General features: G+C 34.2%; 1 protein-coding gene across 3 annotated transcripts in view; it reads left to right on the forward strand.

Moving 5' to 3' along the window:
* LOC118192955 (uncharacterized) overlaps positions 1-15758 on the forward strand; it is a 312399-nt gene that overhangs the window by 277455 nt on the left and 19186 nt on the right. For all 3 annotated transcript variants that reach the window (XM_085812879.1, XM_035363975.2, XM_035363976.2), the window contains exon 6: positions 10253-10477. In XM_085812879.1, coding sequence (XP_085669005.1) covers positions 10253-10477 — 225 coding nt within the window. The remainder of the gene's footprint in view (positions 1-10252; positions 10478-15758) is intronic.

Consider the following 15758-nt stretch of genomic DNA (forward strand, 5'->3'; position numbering starts at 1 on the left):
GTTATTTTTTCTATAACATATGGTCCTTCAAATCGTGGAAAAAATTTGGCAGTTTTATCTTCTGGTGCTGAAGAAAGTGAATGCTTAATTTTTAGTACTTCATCCCCTACTTTATAAGTTACTCCCCGTCGTTTCAAGTCATAATACAATTTTTGTTTTCTCTGTGCTACTTCAGTATTCTTCTTTGCCTCCTTAATTAGTTTTTCTATATCACCCATTTTAAATTCTGGGGCTCTTTGTTGCACATAAAATAATTTATCTAACGGTGTTATAATCTTTCTGCCTAGAAATAACTCAGCAGGAGTTTTTCCCGTTGTATCATGTTTTGCGGTCCTAAGGGCGAAAGCAAATTCATTGACATAGTTATCCCAGCTTTTATGAAAATTTTTAACATAACTACGGATAATTTTCACTATATTTCTGTTGACCCGTTCCGCTATATTTGATTGCGGCCGATACGGGACCATTTTTAAATGACGTATGCCCAGTTTTTGGCACATGTCTTCAAATATATTACTTACAAATTGAGGACCATTATCCGATATAACTTTTAGGGGCGCCCCGTATTTTAAAATATATTTATTTAAAATAGAATCAGTAACTAATTTCGCGGAGGCTCGTTTTAAGGGAACAATTTCGGTCCATTTACTAAAATGATCAACCATAACAAGGAGATAGCGACTTTTATTTAACTGACTTTTTGGGAAAGGGCCCAATAAATCGATGCCAATTATTTCATTTGGAAATTCGGATTTAATACTATTTAGAAACCCGGCCGGGCGGAAATTAATATAATTAACGGCTTGACATGTTGGGCAGGACTGGACATACGCCCTTGTTAACTTTTGCAGTTCAGGAAAGTAGACTGCCTCGCGTACGCGTTGGATAGTTTTTCGAATACCAGCATGAGAAGCTAAAGGGCTGTCATGGAGCTCTTGCAGGATATTTAATCTAAGACTAGCTGGGATAACAGGTCGAAATTCGTTGTTGGAATTCGTAGTTTTTGTATAAAATAATAGACCATTTATTAGTTCGTAATGGGCCGCCCTATTTCTTATCGCCACAATATCTTGGTGGCTAAAATTTTCAGGATCCTTCAAATACTCATAAATACTTCCAAACTCAGGATCCTTACCCAGTTCGGTTATTACAGTTTCTCGGGAATTTATTGTACACGCTGTAAGCATTGCAACTTTTACGGTATTACCCTGTTCGTCTAATTTAATTCGTGATAGGGCATCTGCTACGATATTTTCCTTTCCGGGGGTATGCTTGATTACCAGATTATATTCTTGCAGCTTGAGTGCCCATCTTATTAACCTTGGGGATAAATTTTTCCCTGAGTACAATCTAGTTACCGCCGCATGATCAGAATATACTGTTATCGGCGCCTTTCCAAAATAGACTCGGAACTTTTGCACTGCTAACAGAACTGCAAGTGCCTCTCTCTCGGTCGCGGAATAGTTTCTTTGTGTTTGATGTAAAGTTCGGCTAAAAAATGCCACGGGCTGCTGATTTTGCGAAAGTACCGCTCCTACCGCATAATCCGAAGCATCCGCTGAAATTTCTAAATTTTCATCCTTTTCAGGAAATTTCAACACAGGGGCTTGCGTTAATGCTTGTTTTAATTTTTCGAAAGCACTATTGGCTTCGGCCGTCCACGAGAATCTTGCCTTTTTCCTTTTTAATTTTAACAATGGCTCAGCGATAGCCGCAAAATCTTTTATAAAGGACCTATAATATGAACAAAGTCCTAGAAAAGAAGAGAGCTTCTTTGCCGTGTTTGGAGTCGGATACTTTTGTACAGCGATTATTTTTGATTCATCTGTCTCGATCCCTTTTTGCGATATTTTGAAACCTAAATATTTTAATTCAGGGGCTGCAAAGTTGCACTTTTCGACATTAACTTTCAGACCGGCCTCATTTAATAAAGAAAACACCTGTCTTAAATCCTGTATATGTTGGTCGAGATTATCACTAGTAATAATGATATCGTCTAAATAGATAAATGTGGACTTTCCAAGAACAGGTCTTAACACAATGTCCATGCATCGCTGAAATGTTGCTGGGGCCCCTGAAAGGCCAAACGGCATACGCAAAAATGCATAAGTGCCAGACTTGGTTATAAAAGCAGTCTTAGGCACGTCCTCAGGCCTGACCCCTATTTGAAAATAACCATTCTTTAAGTCTAAAGTCGTCATAAATTTGGTTGATTTTATGTTCCTTAAAATTTCTTCTATGATCGGTAACGGATATACCGGATATTTCATTATGGAATTTAATTTACGGTAATCAATAGCGAATCTCCACCGTTTTGGATGCTCCAAAGGATAATCATTATTTTATTTACATAAAACCACCGGGCTAGCATAACTACTTGAGATGGGCGTTATGATCTTTTTACGTAGCATATCGGTAATATGCCATTCTATAAATTTTTCCTTATTCTTATCATACCGGTATGGTTTTTGGCGAACTGGCATTGCATCTCCGGTGTCAACACTATGGTTAGTAACCTGAGTAAATCCTGGAATATCACTAAATAAGGAAGCAAATTCACTTACCACTTGTCGGATTCTATCTTGCTCGTCATTAGGCAGGTGGTCAAGATTTAACCTTGGCGGTTCAACCTTTTCTACACGCACTGGTTTCATTGTCAGCCTAAGGGACGCTTCATTAAAATCCAGTGTAGCTTGTGCGTCTGAAAGAAAGTCTATTCCTAGGATTAAATGTGCTTGCAAATTCTTTACTATAAAAAACATCACCTTTACTTGTTCGTCCTTGATACGGATATATAAAGGTACTTTACCTACGCACTTACATTCTTTTCCTTGCGCCGCTAATACTGTCGTATTATCCGCATTATATATGCGGTATTTGCGAAAATACTTTCTAAAAAAGACTTCTGCCACACAGGAACACTGCGCGCCGGTATCCAGGAGTGCGGTGGCCGGGATATTATTTACCAACACTTCAATCTTCGGAAGAGTCAAATTATTCACCATTACTGTATTTAACTTGTAGGAAGAGGGGTTTTCGTGGCCTTCGGATTTCCGCACCCTCTCGTCAGCAGAAATCCGTTTTAGTTTAAATTATTTTTCCTTTCCGTGCTTTCCTTCTTTTTCCCCTGGCCTTGAGACTTTTTTCCTGGGTTGCTATTGAACTGTCGACGTTCGCCGGCTGTTTTTGAATGCTCGGGTTTCCTTGCCCACTGATTCGCTTTTTCTCCGTAGCCGTATGCTTGAGTTTGTTGTAGTCTTGGCGTACCAAATTGGTTTCGCTGTTGATATTGGCGTCTTCTTTCGACGTCCGCCGTTCTTCTACTTTCAAACTGGATTGCCAGCTCAAATAATTTTTCCAGTGTAGTCGGATTTCTCAATTCAATAAAGTCTTGCACTTGGGGTAGTAACCTCGGCAAAATCACTTGAATTATTTCAGGATCCGGACGGTTTCCATACAAGAGCTTGAAAACGTGAATTTTTCTTAAAATAAAGCTCGACAGGTTTTCGATTCTTTCTTGATATATGCTAAAAAGTTCCGTTTCTAATTTCGCACGATCCCTTACAACAGGGAAGGCTTTTAGTAGGGCAGTCTTGAAATTTTCATAAGTATAGGTGGGACTTCCTGCTTGACCCAAGAGACTTCTGCCGATACATTTGAACCAGTTAAGCGCTTGGCCCCTCAAAGCGCTGGTAGCTAAGGTAACTTTTTGAAACTCGTGCACGGGGTAGAGCATGAAGTGGTCATCCAATTTTTCCAAAAAACTGGTTACCGGTGAGTTTCCATTAAACATTGCTTCTGGTTTCATCGAAGCGCGCATGGTCTGGACGATGTACCCAAATCCATCCAGGGCGGCAGCTGGCATTTCTGGATTCTGAGCCGTTTCTGCAGGCAGCACAGGTTCTTCTTGAAATTCGGCCATGGTTATTCTTCGTCGGGCGCCACTATCAGGTTCAATGTTTCTTCTAACCTTCTTCGGAAACATACAATGACCTGACTAGGAACAGAGAGCTTACTAAAGCTATGTTCACTAATTGTAGTAAGTAGACAGGATACAGACGAAGGGTATACAAAACCCTTTATTTTTCTTTATATACAATGACTTCCGTACTTCGGAATACAATGACCCTCCACTCGGGGTCTAACGTAAAAGGTATAAAAAATAAAACTAAACTCTAATTTAACTTTAGAATAACACACGTGGAAGATTGGCCTTATAATAACAGGAAGCGTATGTAGCACAGAGACTGTGAACACTACAATACGTTTAATTTATTAAGAGGATTAAAACCTCTGGCTTGGAAGGCAAATAGCAACTGCGTAACTTCTAAGGTAAGCGGCCTGCTTCGAACTCACGGCTTCCTCTCTCTTTCGCTTGGCAAAAAGGCCACACTTAAATACTTGGCGTTCGCCAGACAACTTTGCATAAAATCCTTAACGCTTATAATTCTGGCCGGAAGTAGAAAATAAGAAGTGATAGTAAAGATTTAAAATAAAATAAACGTTAGTAAAACTTAAGATCCTTACAAACTATACTAGCTATTATGATTTAGACCTTTACAGTTACTTCTACTTTTCGTTTCCACACAAGATTGCAAATTAACTCGCTTGTATAAGATGAGGATTTTAGTTCGAGGCAGAGCGTGTTCTACATTTCTAGGACACGTTATTAAGGTGCTGCTAGCTAAGATATGATTTGCAGTCTTCGGCCTTGCAATATACTTGCAACATACTTGCAGTATACTTATAGATATATTCGAATTTCTCCGTCTGTTTGGTTTTCGAGCCAACTTCGCTTTAAATTATACTGCGTACCACTAGCTACTAGTTTATCTAAATTTAAATTTTGCATTTGAATTTCTGTTAATTTATATTATCTCGTTAAAAGTGGCTGGATGAGTTGTAAGCGCACCAGGTAGGCCTATAAAGTATTTCTCCCGTCTTATTAGCAAGACTTCGTGATGTAGTGGTCTGGACCCTCAGCGCGTAATTGAGAGGTCAGAGGTCCGAGTACCGGCAAAGGCGTTGCATATTTATCATCTCTCCTGCTTCCATAAAACACCTAATGTCTCTACAGGACTTATGTTCTTCATTAGTTTGAAATAAAGGGGTCTTTTACACCCTTTTATAGGCTCAGTAGTTATTTTAGATTTTGCGATGATTCGCTACCAGTCTGTTTAAATTCTTGATGCAATTTATGATAGCAAAAAAGAAACTATATAAAGAAACTACACATCGCATATGATGGCTTTTCAGGCGCAATTATATGTGGCGTGTTAAGTCTGATGACTGACTATCCTGGGCCCCGAACAAGGCCCACCAGCGGCCGAGCGGTAAAGTCGCTGAACACTGGTTGTTCGGTCCGAGGTTCGAATCCCACGAACGGGCTGGCTGCACGGGCGTTTTCGTGCTTTCCATCATGTTTAACGTGCATACGAGCCAGTTTCCCTTAGAAAGTCCTCCAAGAAGGCATCCCTTCCCTTAGGCAGATAGCCCTAGTGTGCTTTGCCGTAATTAAATAAACCAAACCAAACCAAACCTGGGCCCTGAACATACTTTAAAAACCCTAAACCGCTAGTAACCTCGGTATGTACCGCTGGCTATTTAAAGCCCAGATAGTATGCAAGACGCACTAATCTGCTGCAATTGAATAGCAGTTCATACCATACTACTAGTATATCATAATAGTATAATACCAATTTATGTTAATGCAAAACATGCGCAGAACATTGTATTATGTTTATCGCACTGAGGCTTTCACTTTCGCGCAATCAGAATGAACTTCCCTCATATACACAATATGTGATGACACTGCTATATATGTTACCACTGAAGTGCGAAAGTCGTTCATGTAAATATTACCTACTTTGCCGTTGATAATATTTACGTTAATTATCTGCAGATTAACTGATTTGCTCTGAAATCAGTTTGCTCCGTTAAAGTGCGGAACCAAGAGTTTTCTGTATTTTACCTAGGCAATGTGCACATTGAAGGTTCCTGTATCGTTAAAGTTCAAACGTTTGGCTCCCTCATTTCATTTTCCTCTACCATCACTTTGCACATTACCTATTAGGCACTCGCTAATCTACATATTGCTTACTAGGTGCTTGTTAAACTGAAAATAAGGTCTTCGTCGGAACAACGGCAACGTTTATGTATGCTAAAATTAACATAATGTATACATTTTTTGATATCTAAAAAATCAAGTTAATACAATCAAACACTCAACAAATTAGTTGATTGATTTAATCATTAATCAGTTAAAAAAAACTATAATACAAAGAATAAAACTGTTTAAAATATTATCACCATTAAGGAAATGACTTTGAAAAACATATGATAAAGTTATGCTCACTTATTAGTGCAATCTAAGAACTGGTGACACTTTGAATTTTAAGATCAGCTGGATTTTTTGCGACAAGCACATCTGTTTGGGGGTGTATTTAGATTTGCAGTAACATTTTTTAAAACCCTGCCAGATCAACATTTAAAAGTACAAGTGGCGGCTGTTTGAAGCATACAGAAACGTTTTGTTACTCCAGCAAAGATCTTTATTTTCACTTTAACGAGTGCCTAGTAGGTAATGTACAGATTACCTAAGTAATTTACAGATTAGCTAGGTAATTTGGGAAATGAAATAATTTTCCGCCCTTAGCGATCACTCTATTTAATCTGAAAATTAACTAGCTAATCTGCAGAATAACCGATTTCCGCACTTTGGGTGTCATATATATGTTACGGTAAAACACCGAAATCTGGAGAATGTAGACTTTCACCGGTGAATGTCAGCTTTCACATAATCGCTTGGTGTATGTCCAAAACATTTTTCAAATACTCTTACTTCTGACTTACATCGGTAAATGTTGACATTCACCATGTACTAATGGTGAATGTTGAACATATAAGAATATTATATTTTCTTCTCTGTAATTCAGTAGCGAGTAAACGCACTTGAGACTTAAAATAAGAACTGAAGAATATAAGAACTTAAAACACACAGTACATTCAAAATGAGAAAGGAAAATAATATTGTAGAAGCTAAAAACTTACTAAATTATGTGATTCAAATCCTATTTATTGCAACAACTTAAACTATTATGACACATTGAATTGCACAAGAGGCCCTTGCTTTTACCACTGCATTTATTTGTGGAACACTTTCTTTTGCAATGACAGCGTGTACATACACTCCTCTGTTTTCGACCTGCACCAGAGCATATCTGTGATTGTCGACATACACCGGTGAGGGTCCAAATGTACAAGAATGTAATGAAATATTCGATCTTTCACCGACGTATTTGGTCTCCGGTGAAACTCGACAATCTCCAATTTCGGTCTTTCACGGTAACATATACACAATAATTTATGTGAGAAGTTGATGCGATACCCATTGTTCACCTATTCTCAAGGGTTTCTACAATCAAACACAATTAATTAATTGTTGAAACTATCTTTCATAGCTATAATGGTATGCAATATTATATTAAAACCTGGAGATAAATCACCTTTGATGTGCTTAAATATATTGGCATTAATAACTTTTTCATGACAGGCGAAAACAAAATTTTGTCTTTAAATATGAAAAAGAAGCGTTCGGACTTTTTTGTTAAATATGGAAAAGAAGCATTCGGATTTTTGGTTCCTTAAAAGGTTACTGATAAAAAATATTACAAACTTTAAATATTATTACCTTTGCGATTTGTATGTAAATGTGGCATATTCTAAACTTATCCAGCAAAGATCTCGTTAGATCCAGCAAAGATCTCGTTAGATCCAGCAAAGATCCAGCAAAGATCTCTTAGATACAGCAAAGATCTAGTTGATAATATTCTTCATGTGTTCTTAAAACACTTTTATCCTTGTTTGTAAAACTTGAATATATGAAAATTAAATTTCCTTTCTATATCTTTCAAGAAATGTTCTCTATGGCTTCTTAGGAATGTTTACTAGAAGCAAATTGGCGTTTGTTTGATGTTATTTTGCTGAAAAATATTTTTCACTCAAAATTTCTAAAGATCGCCTTATAATATTCAAAATATTTTCTAAGAATCCTTTAATGTTCTTTTCTAGTTAAAAGCACTTTTACAGTACTCTTGAAGGTTTTCCGAATTAGCATTATAAATTCTTTCAAAATGTAATAATAACGATTTACTTACTCTTAAAGCTCTTTCCAGAAACGTTTTCGGGTGTCTCTAATGATATGAATGTGTTCTTTTTATGCAAACGAAATTCTAATTACTTTTATATGCTTGCAGAAATAAATATTACGCATATATCACTTTTGAAATGTATTTTTTATATTAGCTTCTTTTGACAAAGATAGTCATGAACAGTATTTAGGAAGATTTTTATTCTTTAAAATTTGTTTACCATTTTATTTGAAGCTACCTGAATACAGTATTCGTATTTTTTCAAATATTTTTAACTCTAGCATATAAATTGACTTATTCATAATACAGAGAAAGAATAAAAGGTGAAAGAAGATCAGTTTTAACTTTGATAAAAATGTTAATAATCATGCGAAAAACATTTTCAAATAGGTAAACAATTTTAACAATGACTAAACATTCATAGCGAAACTTTATTCTGCTAGTCTGCTTTGATTACAACAAATACATTTAAAAAATAACTACTATTGTTTTACTGGAGAAAAATAAAATGACTAAATAAAAAAATAATAGTCAAAAAATATTTTACCAGCTGTAGTTTAGTAATCCTGACCTCTCGCTGATCTAGGATTGAAATGTTTGAATTTTTTTTGTTTTGAAGACGTCTTTTTATTTAAAAACTCCAGGAAACTCATTAAAATGCTGTACTAAGAGGTTGCTGCCTTTAGTCTCATTCATAGTTCCTGATTAAATTTCCTTCAGTTTAATTAAAATCTCACCTAAGGAAATGTGATCGTAATTTGAAGAATACTGAAGGGATTTGAATGTAAGTGCAAAGCTAAATTGTATGATGAATGTTGTGTCTAGAATTGATCATGATACTTTCTTAAATCATAAGGAAATGGGAGATACTCGTAAGGAAAAGGAGATTAAATTTCTCAATTGCAGTAAATGAGAATTTGAGACGGGAAATAAAATAATAACTTTGGTGAAAAACTATCAAATATTTATGGAAAAGTAGCGTAGTAGACTAAAGTTTAAACTAAGAAAAACTCAACATCGTTTGAGAATTGAATTCTTTATAGTAAAACTAAAAACTTCAAGCGCCACAGACTCTTTTGTTTGAGGTAAAAAGAAGGTCACAATTTTACTTCCTCATGTACATGAAAGCAGTTCAAATTGCAGTTACTTAGGGAACGTAATTGATAAATTTAGAATATGATTTATCGACATCTATATATACCGGAAATACATAAGAAGCGTAATTGCGCTTTAAAGAATGATGACTGGGAAAAAAAACAAAAAGATAGAATTTCCTCTCTGTCAAATGAAGTTTAATGCACGATATCTTTCTTTACTGTGGATTTTTTTTAAAGATTTCATGAGCAAATTGTATGGAATTTTATAATAATTACAAAATATTTTCTCTCTTGTCCAGCATGTCTTCGTGATGTAACGGTAGCACACTAGGCCTGTATTTGAGATGTTTAGGTTCGAGTCCCGGTGAGCACATTGATGATTTTTCAAATCTCCTGCTTCAGAAAAACATAATAAATCTAGACTGGCGCCCAAACTAAAAGGTGGTAGACAATAATTCATCCCCCACACAATTTGGCGATTTGTCCCTATTAAAAGTCGCCCTTTAAAAAGGTTGCCCCTCCTTTCCAGCATGTCCTCGTATAGCACACTCGGCGCATATTCGAGAGGTCCAGGTTCCAGTTCCTGCGAGGGCATTGATAATTTTTCACATCTCCTACTTCAAAATAACCTAATGACTCTTCAGATTTATATCTTGAACGTTTGTTAAGATACTGATTTTTTTAGAAAATGACAATTTTTAATTTATTTCTCACATAAATATTAATTGATAAATACTGATTTAAAAAAATGGTAAATGCAATTTCCTTAGAATAGAAATCATTTATTATATATGAACTATGCCCATGATAAATATTTTCATTCAACCATTCAATCTTTTAAAGAAATCTGAGTATGCAAGTTATGATATTCCTACAAAACTACTGTCACAAGAAAATAGATAAAGTTATAGAGAGAGTTTCTTGGAATTCTGTGATGTTCTAATAGCAATACTCGAAGTGTACCTTGACAGATTATTAATATTAAATATTTTGTTTAATAATTAGGGTACCGTGGCAGAGCATGTGAAGGAGAAGTGAGTCAGTGCGACAGGAAGCCTTGCATGAATAATGGCACTTGTCGAGGCAATCAGACAGAATACGTCTGCGACTGCCCCAAAGGATTTGCAGGACCCGACTGTGAGACAAATGTCAACGAATGTCTGTCCAACCCTTGCGTGCACGGTGTATGTGAAGACGGATTTGGTGGCTACAAGTGCTATTGCCTTCCAGGTAAATCGCTTCAAGTATTATTATTTCAAATAAGAAATAAATGCATTGATTGGATTGATATGAACACTGCGCAGAAAAAAAAAGAGTAAATAATTTTAAAAATAAAAGGATAGATATTTAGAGTATACATGAAAATAAATCTGAAGTTTCAGATTTTAAATTACGTCTAAAGTTGCGTTGCGTTTTTTTTAGTCCAAAGGGATTTGAATCCCGAAGGACTATTAGTTTCGTTTTGGCATTTTGCGTCGGACTCATAAATGTCGGTTCACTTTTCAAACTGTTGCCAGAAAATGTTAGAGTCCTGCATTATATTTGAAGAAATTAAATAGTGAAAAATCTGCATAAATGTATATATATTTCTCGTATTGTGATAAAACAACGGTACATAGAGTCATCGAATTTTGAATAACGTAATCCTCCAACGAATATGAGCATGTGGAAGACCAAATTTGAAATTTGAAATTTGTTTTATGATCGATTTCCTATTTTTTAAAACTTTGACGAATTTTTGATTAACAAACTCAAGGATTTCAAAGCGAGCAATGGCAACGTTGTGCAGAAAAAACATTTTTATCTCCAGCGCGTGAGTCTCTGTATCGGAAATTCTAAAGATATGCTCGTTTTAAAACTATTTTGCGATATTGCTGTTGCACTGGATCTTATGGTTTAAGTGCGAGGAACATGATATTTAATAAAGAAAGGTAACACACAAAATGTTAAAAAACGCCCCTTTGGACGTAATTTAAAATCTGAAACATTTCAGATTTTTTTTTTTTTTTTTTTTTTTTTCTTTCCACGTTTTGTGTATTACCTTTATTTATCAAATGTCATCTGCTTCGCACTTAAACCATAAAATTCAGTTCAATAGCAATGTCGCAAAATAATTTTAAAATGAGCATATCTTTAGAATTTCCGATATACAGTTCCGCGCGCAGAAGATAAAAGATAAATGTTTAAGTTACGGAGATAAATGTTTTTTTTTCCCGTAGAGTGTTGCCATGGCTCGCTTTTAAATCGCTCAGTTTGTTAATCAAAAATTCGTTAAAGTTTTACAAAATATGAAATCGATCATAAAACAAATTCCAAATTTCAAATTTGGGCGTTCAGATGCTCATATTCGCAGTAAGATTACGTCATTGAAAATTGGATGGCTCTAGGTACCATTGTTTTATCACAATGCGAGAAACATACATACATTTATGCAAATTCTACATTAGTTAATTGCTTCAAATATAATACAGGGCGATAGTATTTAATGGCAACGATTAGAAAAGTGATACAGCCTTTTAAAGTTTTCAACGCAAAACGAAAACAAAAGTTCTTCAGGGACAAAGTCCCTTTGGACTAAAAAAAGGACATTCTATATCTCCCGTTCTACTATGCCGACTGACTAAATTCAAATTGCGTTTCTCATGTCTTGAAAGCGCGATTTATGATATATATTGAATTTTGTAATAAATTTGTAATATTTGTAATACATTGTAATACATTGGGGATACACTCAGATCCTCCTGGCCACGAAGTGTCCTCATGGTAAAAAAAAAAGTGACCCCTAAAATTCATTACAATAATGAATTTATTGTAATGAATTTGTGGAATTTATTAGGATAATAATACTTTTTTTAATTTGGTGCGAAATTTATATAGAAATTCAAATATTTATCTTGGCGCATTTTTTTTCAGTTTGCGCCAGAATAATTCACTTGAAGAACTTCTTCATTTATAGCAACCTATTTTCATTTCCCTTTTTAGATTGTGAATGTATGGACATCGTTCCTACTTTGAAATCATTTTAACATAGCGCATATAAACCCCATTATTTGGCGTTATTATCGCTTATAACAAATATGCCAAATTTTAAAACTCGCCAGTATCTAAATTCATGTATATCTTATAAAATTTTGAAAAAAAAAACTCTATTTTTTGCAGATGTGCCTAAATACATCTGCTTTAAGAGGATGCTTAATATTGTATAAGTTATAATTAAAAATTTGTTTTTGAAAAATTTATAAGAAATTATTTAAAAATACAAATTTTAGAAATAAATCATAAAATATGTTAGAATTACATTTGGATTAAGCCTAAATTTTGAATTCTGGAAGAAGGAATCAGTAAGTTTAGTAAGAGTGAGCTTAAATGAGTAATCAGTAAATAAGAGTTGAAACAATTGAATGAGAAATATATCTCTAATGAAATTCGAGACAAAGTTTGAAGGAAATGCAGAAAAAGTATGTATAATTTAATAGTCCATACAAAGAACTTGTGTGGTGTTCACATCAAATTTTTTAATTTAGGGAAGGGAGAAATGATCATCTAGCAATGGTGAAAAAAAGTGCATAGAAGCAAAAATGCTTGAGAACTAGTTCTCTAGTAGGAATCAATTCTTTCTTTAACCAAATAGCAACTGATAATGTGAGAAAAGCTAATTTTGGAAATAATTCTTTCGAAATTAGGTTAAATAAGAACGTATTGAAAGGAATAAGAAATGATACTGTAATTATCAACCTAACTATTAGATTAAATCTCAGGGATATCAGCATTAATACGGAAGATTTCACTTTTTAACACCTCTGCGTCTTTTGCATGGAAATCTATACTTGAGTTAAGCAAATATATTCTCACATCGAAAGTAGTTCAACTTTTAATCTATTTTAAACATTTCTCTAATTACACTGAAGTATGGGCCCCATTTTGAGAAGCACAGTAATTTATTTGTCTGTATTCATGCTAGTTTGAGAACCTGACAGACTCGCAATGCATCCGTAATGCCGCAGTAGTAAATAGATATCTTAATCACAACAGTAAATAAATACAATAGTAAATAAATATCTTAATCTTTATCACAATAGTAAATAAATATCTTAATTCCTTAATGATATGATAATAAACTATACAATGTAATGCTATTTTCTATTTTTTTGAAATTGGAACATTAAACAGTAAAATATAAAGTCATTTCATTTAAACAGTAAAATATAAAGTCATTTTATTGTATTTTGTTCATAAAACTCATGTACCAGATTTCGTACAGATTAAAAAATATTATTCGTTGTACTTACTTTCAACACGTGATTAGAATATTCAGTTTTAATTTACTTATTGTATTATTATTACATAAATATACTTTTTATATTATACAAAGAAAATAATCTTTTACTAAAGAATTGTTAGCTAAAGTATTCTTCACTACTTAATTAAATTGGTAGTTTGCTGGAGAAACGATAGAAGCAATAACTGATTAATGTATTCTTAATATTTGCATGATACAGAAGATCAATGAAATTCTAGTTGCAACAATAACATAAAAGAAAAAAACGCAATTTTAAAGATAATCTGCAAAGAGAAAACTTCTTATCAAGGAGGCTTCTCTTTCCTTTCATCTTTTAGTGAAAATTTAATTTCTTAAACTGGCAGCTTTTGTAGAAATAGAATAATGAGTTTCAATTATCCAGGAACATTGTTCTTTTCATGCTATTCGTCGAAAACCTTCTTTCATTTTCCATACAAAGCATTCCCTTTTGGTAGCCGTTTTTATCAAAATCACGTACAAGATATGCGTCTTTTCAAAAAATGAATGCGACTTTGTTCAGTTTTATTGCTTTTAGTTTCAAACAAACCCTTTTCTGAATTATTTATGTAAATTGCCTCTCTTTCATGATGAAATTATTCTTTAGCATAATTTTGCTTTTAATCATAACTCATAAAATTGTTTTCAGAGGTTAAGAATAAACCAATGGAAAAATTTTGAACGTTTATTTGATTTGCTGCACGTCAAAACTTACAGTAAAATTGCAATACGTCGACGATTGATTTTTAAGCATTTCAAATCATGTATGCCACATTTCAGCACACCGTTAAGTTGATATATATACAATGCTATTATAATGATCATTTTAATGAAAATTGAAAAGACTTAATGTTCCATAAAATACACTAAGATGTAAGCATTACGTGTTTGATATTTTTCTCTCCTTTATGCAGGCCTTCGTAGTGTAACGGTAGCACAATCGGCACGTATTCGAGAGGTCCAGGTATAAATTCCGGTAGGAGTATTGCTCATTTTTCACGTCTTTTGCTTTAAAATAACCCAATGACTCTACATTGCGCTCGGACTAAAAGGTGGTGGAGGATGATTCTTCACCACTAAAATTTAGCGATTGGGTTCTCTAATCCCCATTCGCCATTTAAATAGGGGAGTACATGTTTTCTCTCTCCTTTCTGCATGCCATCGTGGTGCACTGCTAATTTTCCACGTCTTTTGCTTCAAAATAACCTAATGACTCTACAAGTTATCACAGTATTCTTTTTCAGTCATGGCCCTTCCAGGCATTTTAACAGTTAAGAAATCTCAACTAAAATTATTAGTCATATATGACGAAGGATATTGTGATTGCTAAAATTATTTTAATGCACCCTGTGAAAACTATGTAATTTAAAAATTTGCATATGTTTATAAAATTAAAATGAAAAGTTGATTGAATAAACTAAAGAAACTAAAGAAAACGATACGCTCTCTGAGCAGCTGCTAAGACACCAGGAGCAATGAGATACAGAACTTCAAACTAACTAGCAATATTTATATTTCCAAAGTTTTAACAAATTTCATAAAGCTCTATCTGTAAATACAGTTAAATACAGTGAAATGTGACTTGTAATGATTGACTGCGTGTTATGGGTTACCTCCGATATACACAATTCCAGTTACAATGGCTTTTTTCACGTATTTTTAATGAAATCCTTTTTACTGACTTTCGCACTTTACCACCCTTTCTTACTGGCTTCATCATATGATCGTTATTTTACTGGACATCCAGATTTGTATACTCCCATTGACGCAGAAATCTCATATGTCAAGTGATATATTTACATTTCGTTTCCGATATACGTTTTCGATATGATATGATATGAAGGACACAGCCCAACCCTTCTGGCAGACTTTACATCGCCCTATGGCGTTTTTACGGGATGCGCCAGAACAAGCTAGAAACAACACCTTCAACAAACAGACATAAAGAACATAACTAAAAAAAAATTCAAATTAAAATCCCTACTGCAAGCTTATCATGATTATTTTCTCCATCATTTTCCTGGCAAAATCTTTTCAGTCTTTTAAAATAATTTCAAATAATACGTTTTCGATATACAGTATGTTAAAATGCGGATATCAGTTATTCCGCAGGTTATCTCGTTAATCTGCAGATTAACTAGGGTGATCCGTTAAAGTGTGGATAATTGTTTAATTACCTAGTTAATCTGCACATTACCTACTAGACATAAGTTA

The sequence above is a fragment of the Stegodyphus dumicola genome, chromosome 3 (assembly GCF_044657685.1).
Source record: "Stegodyphus dumicola isolate Sdum_Otavi_A_Nest chromosome 3, ASM4465768v1".
Lineage (NCBI taxonomy): Eukaryota > Metazoa > Arthropoda > Arachnida > Araneae > Eresidae > Stegodyphus > Stegodyphus dumicola.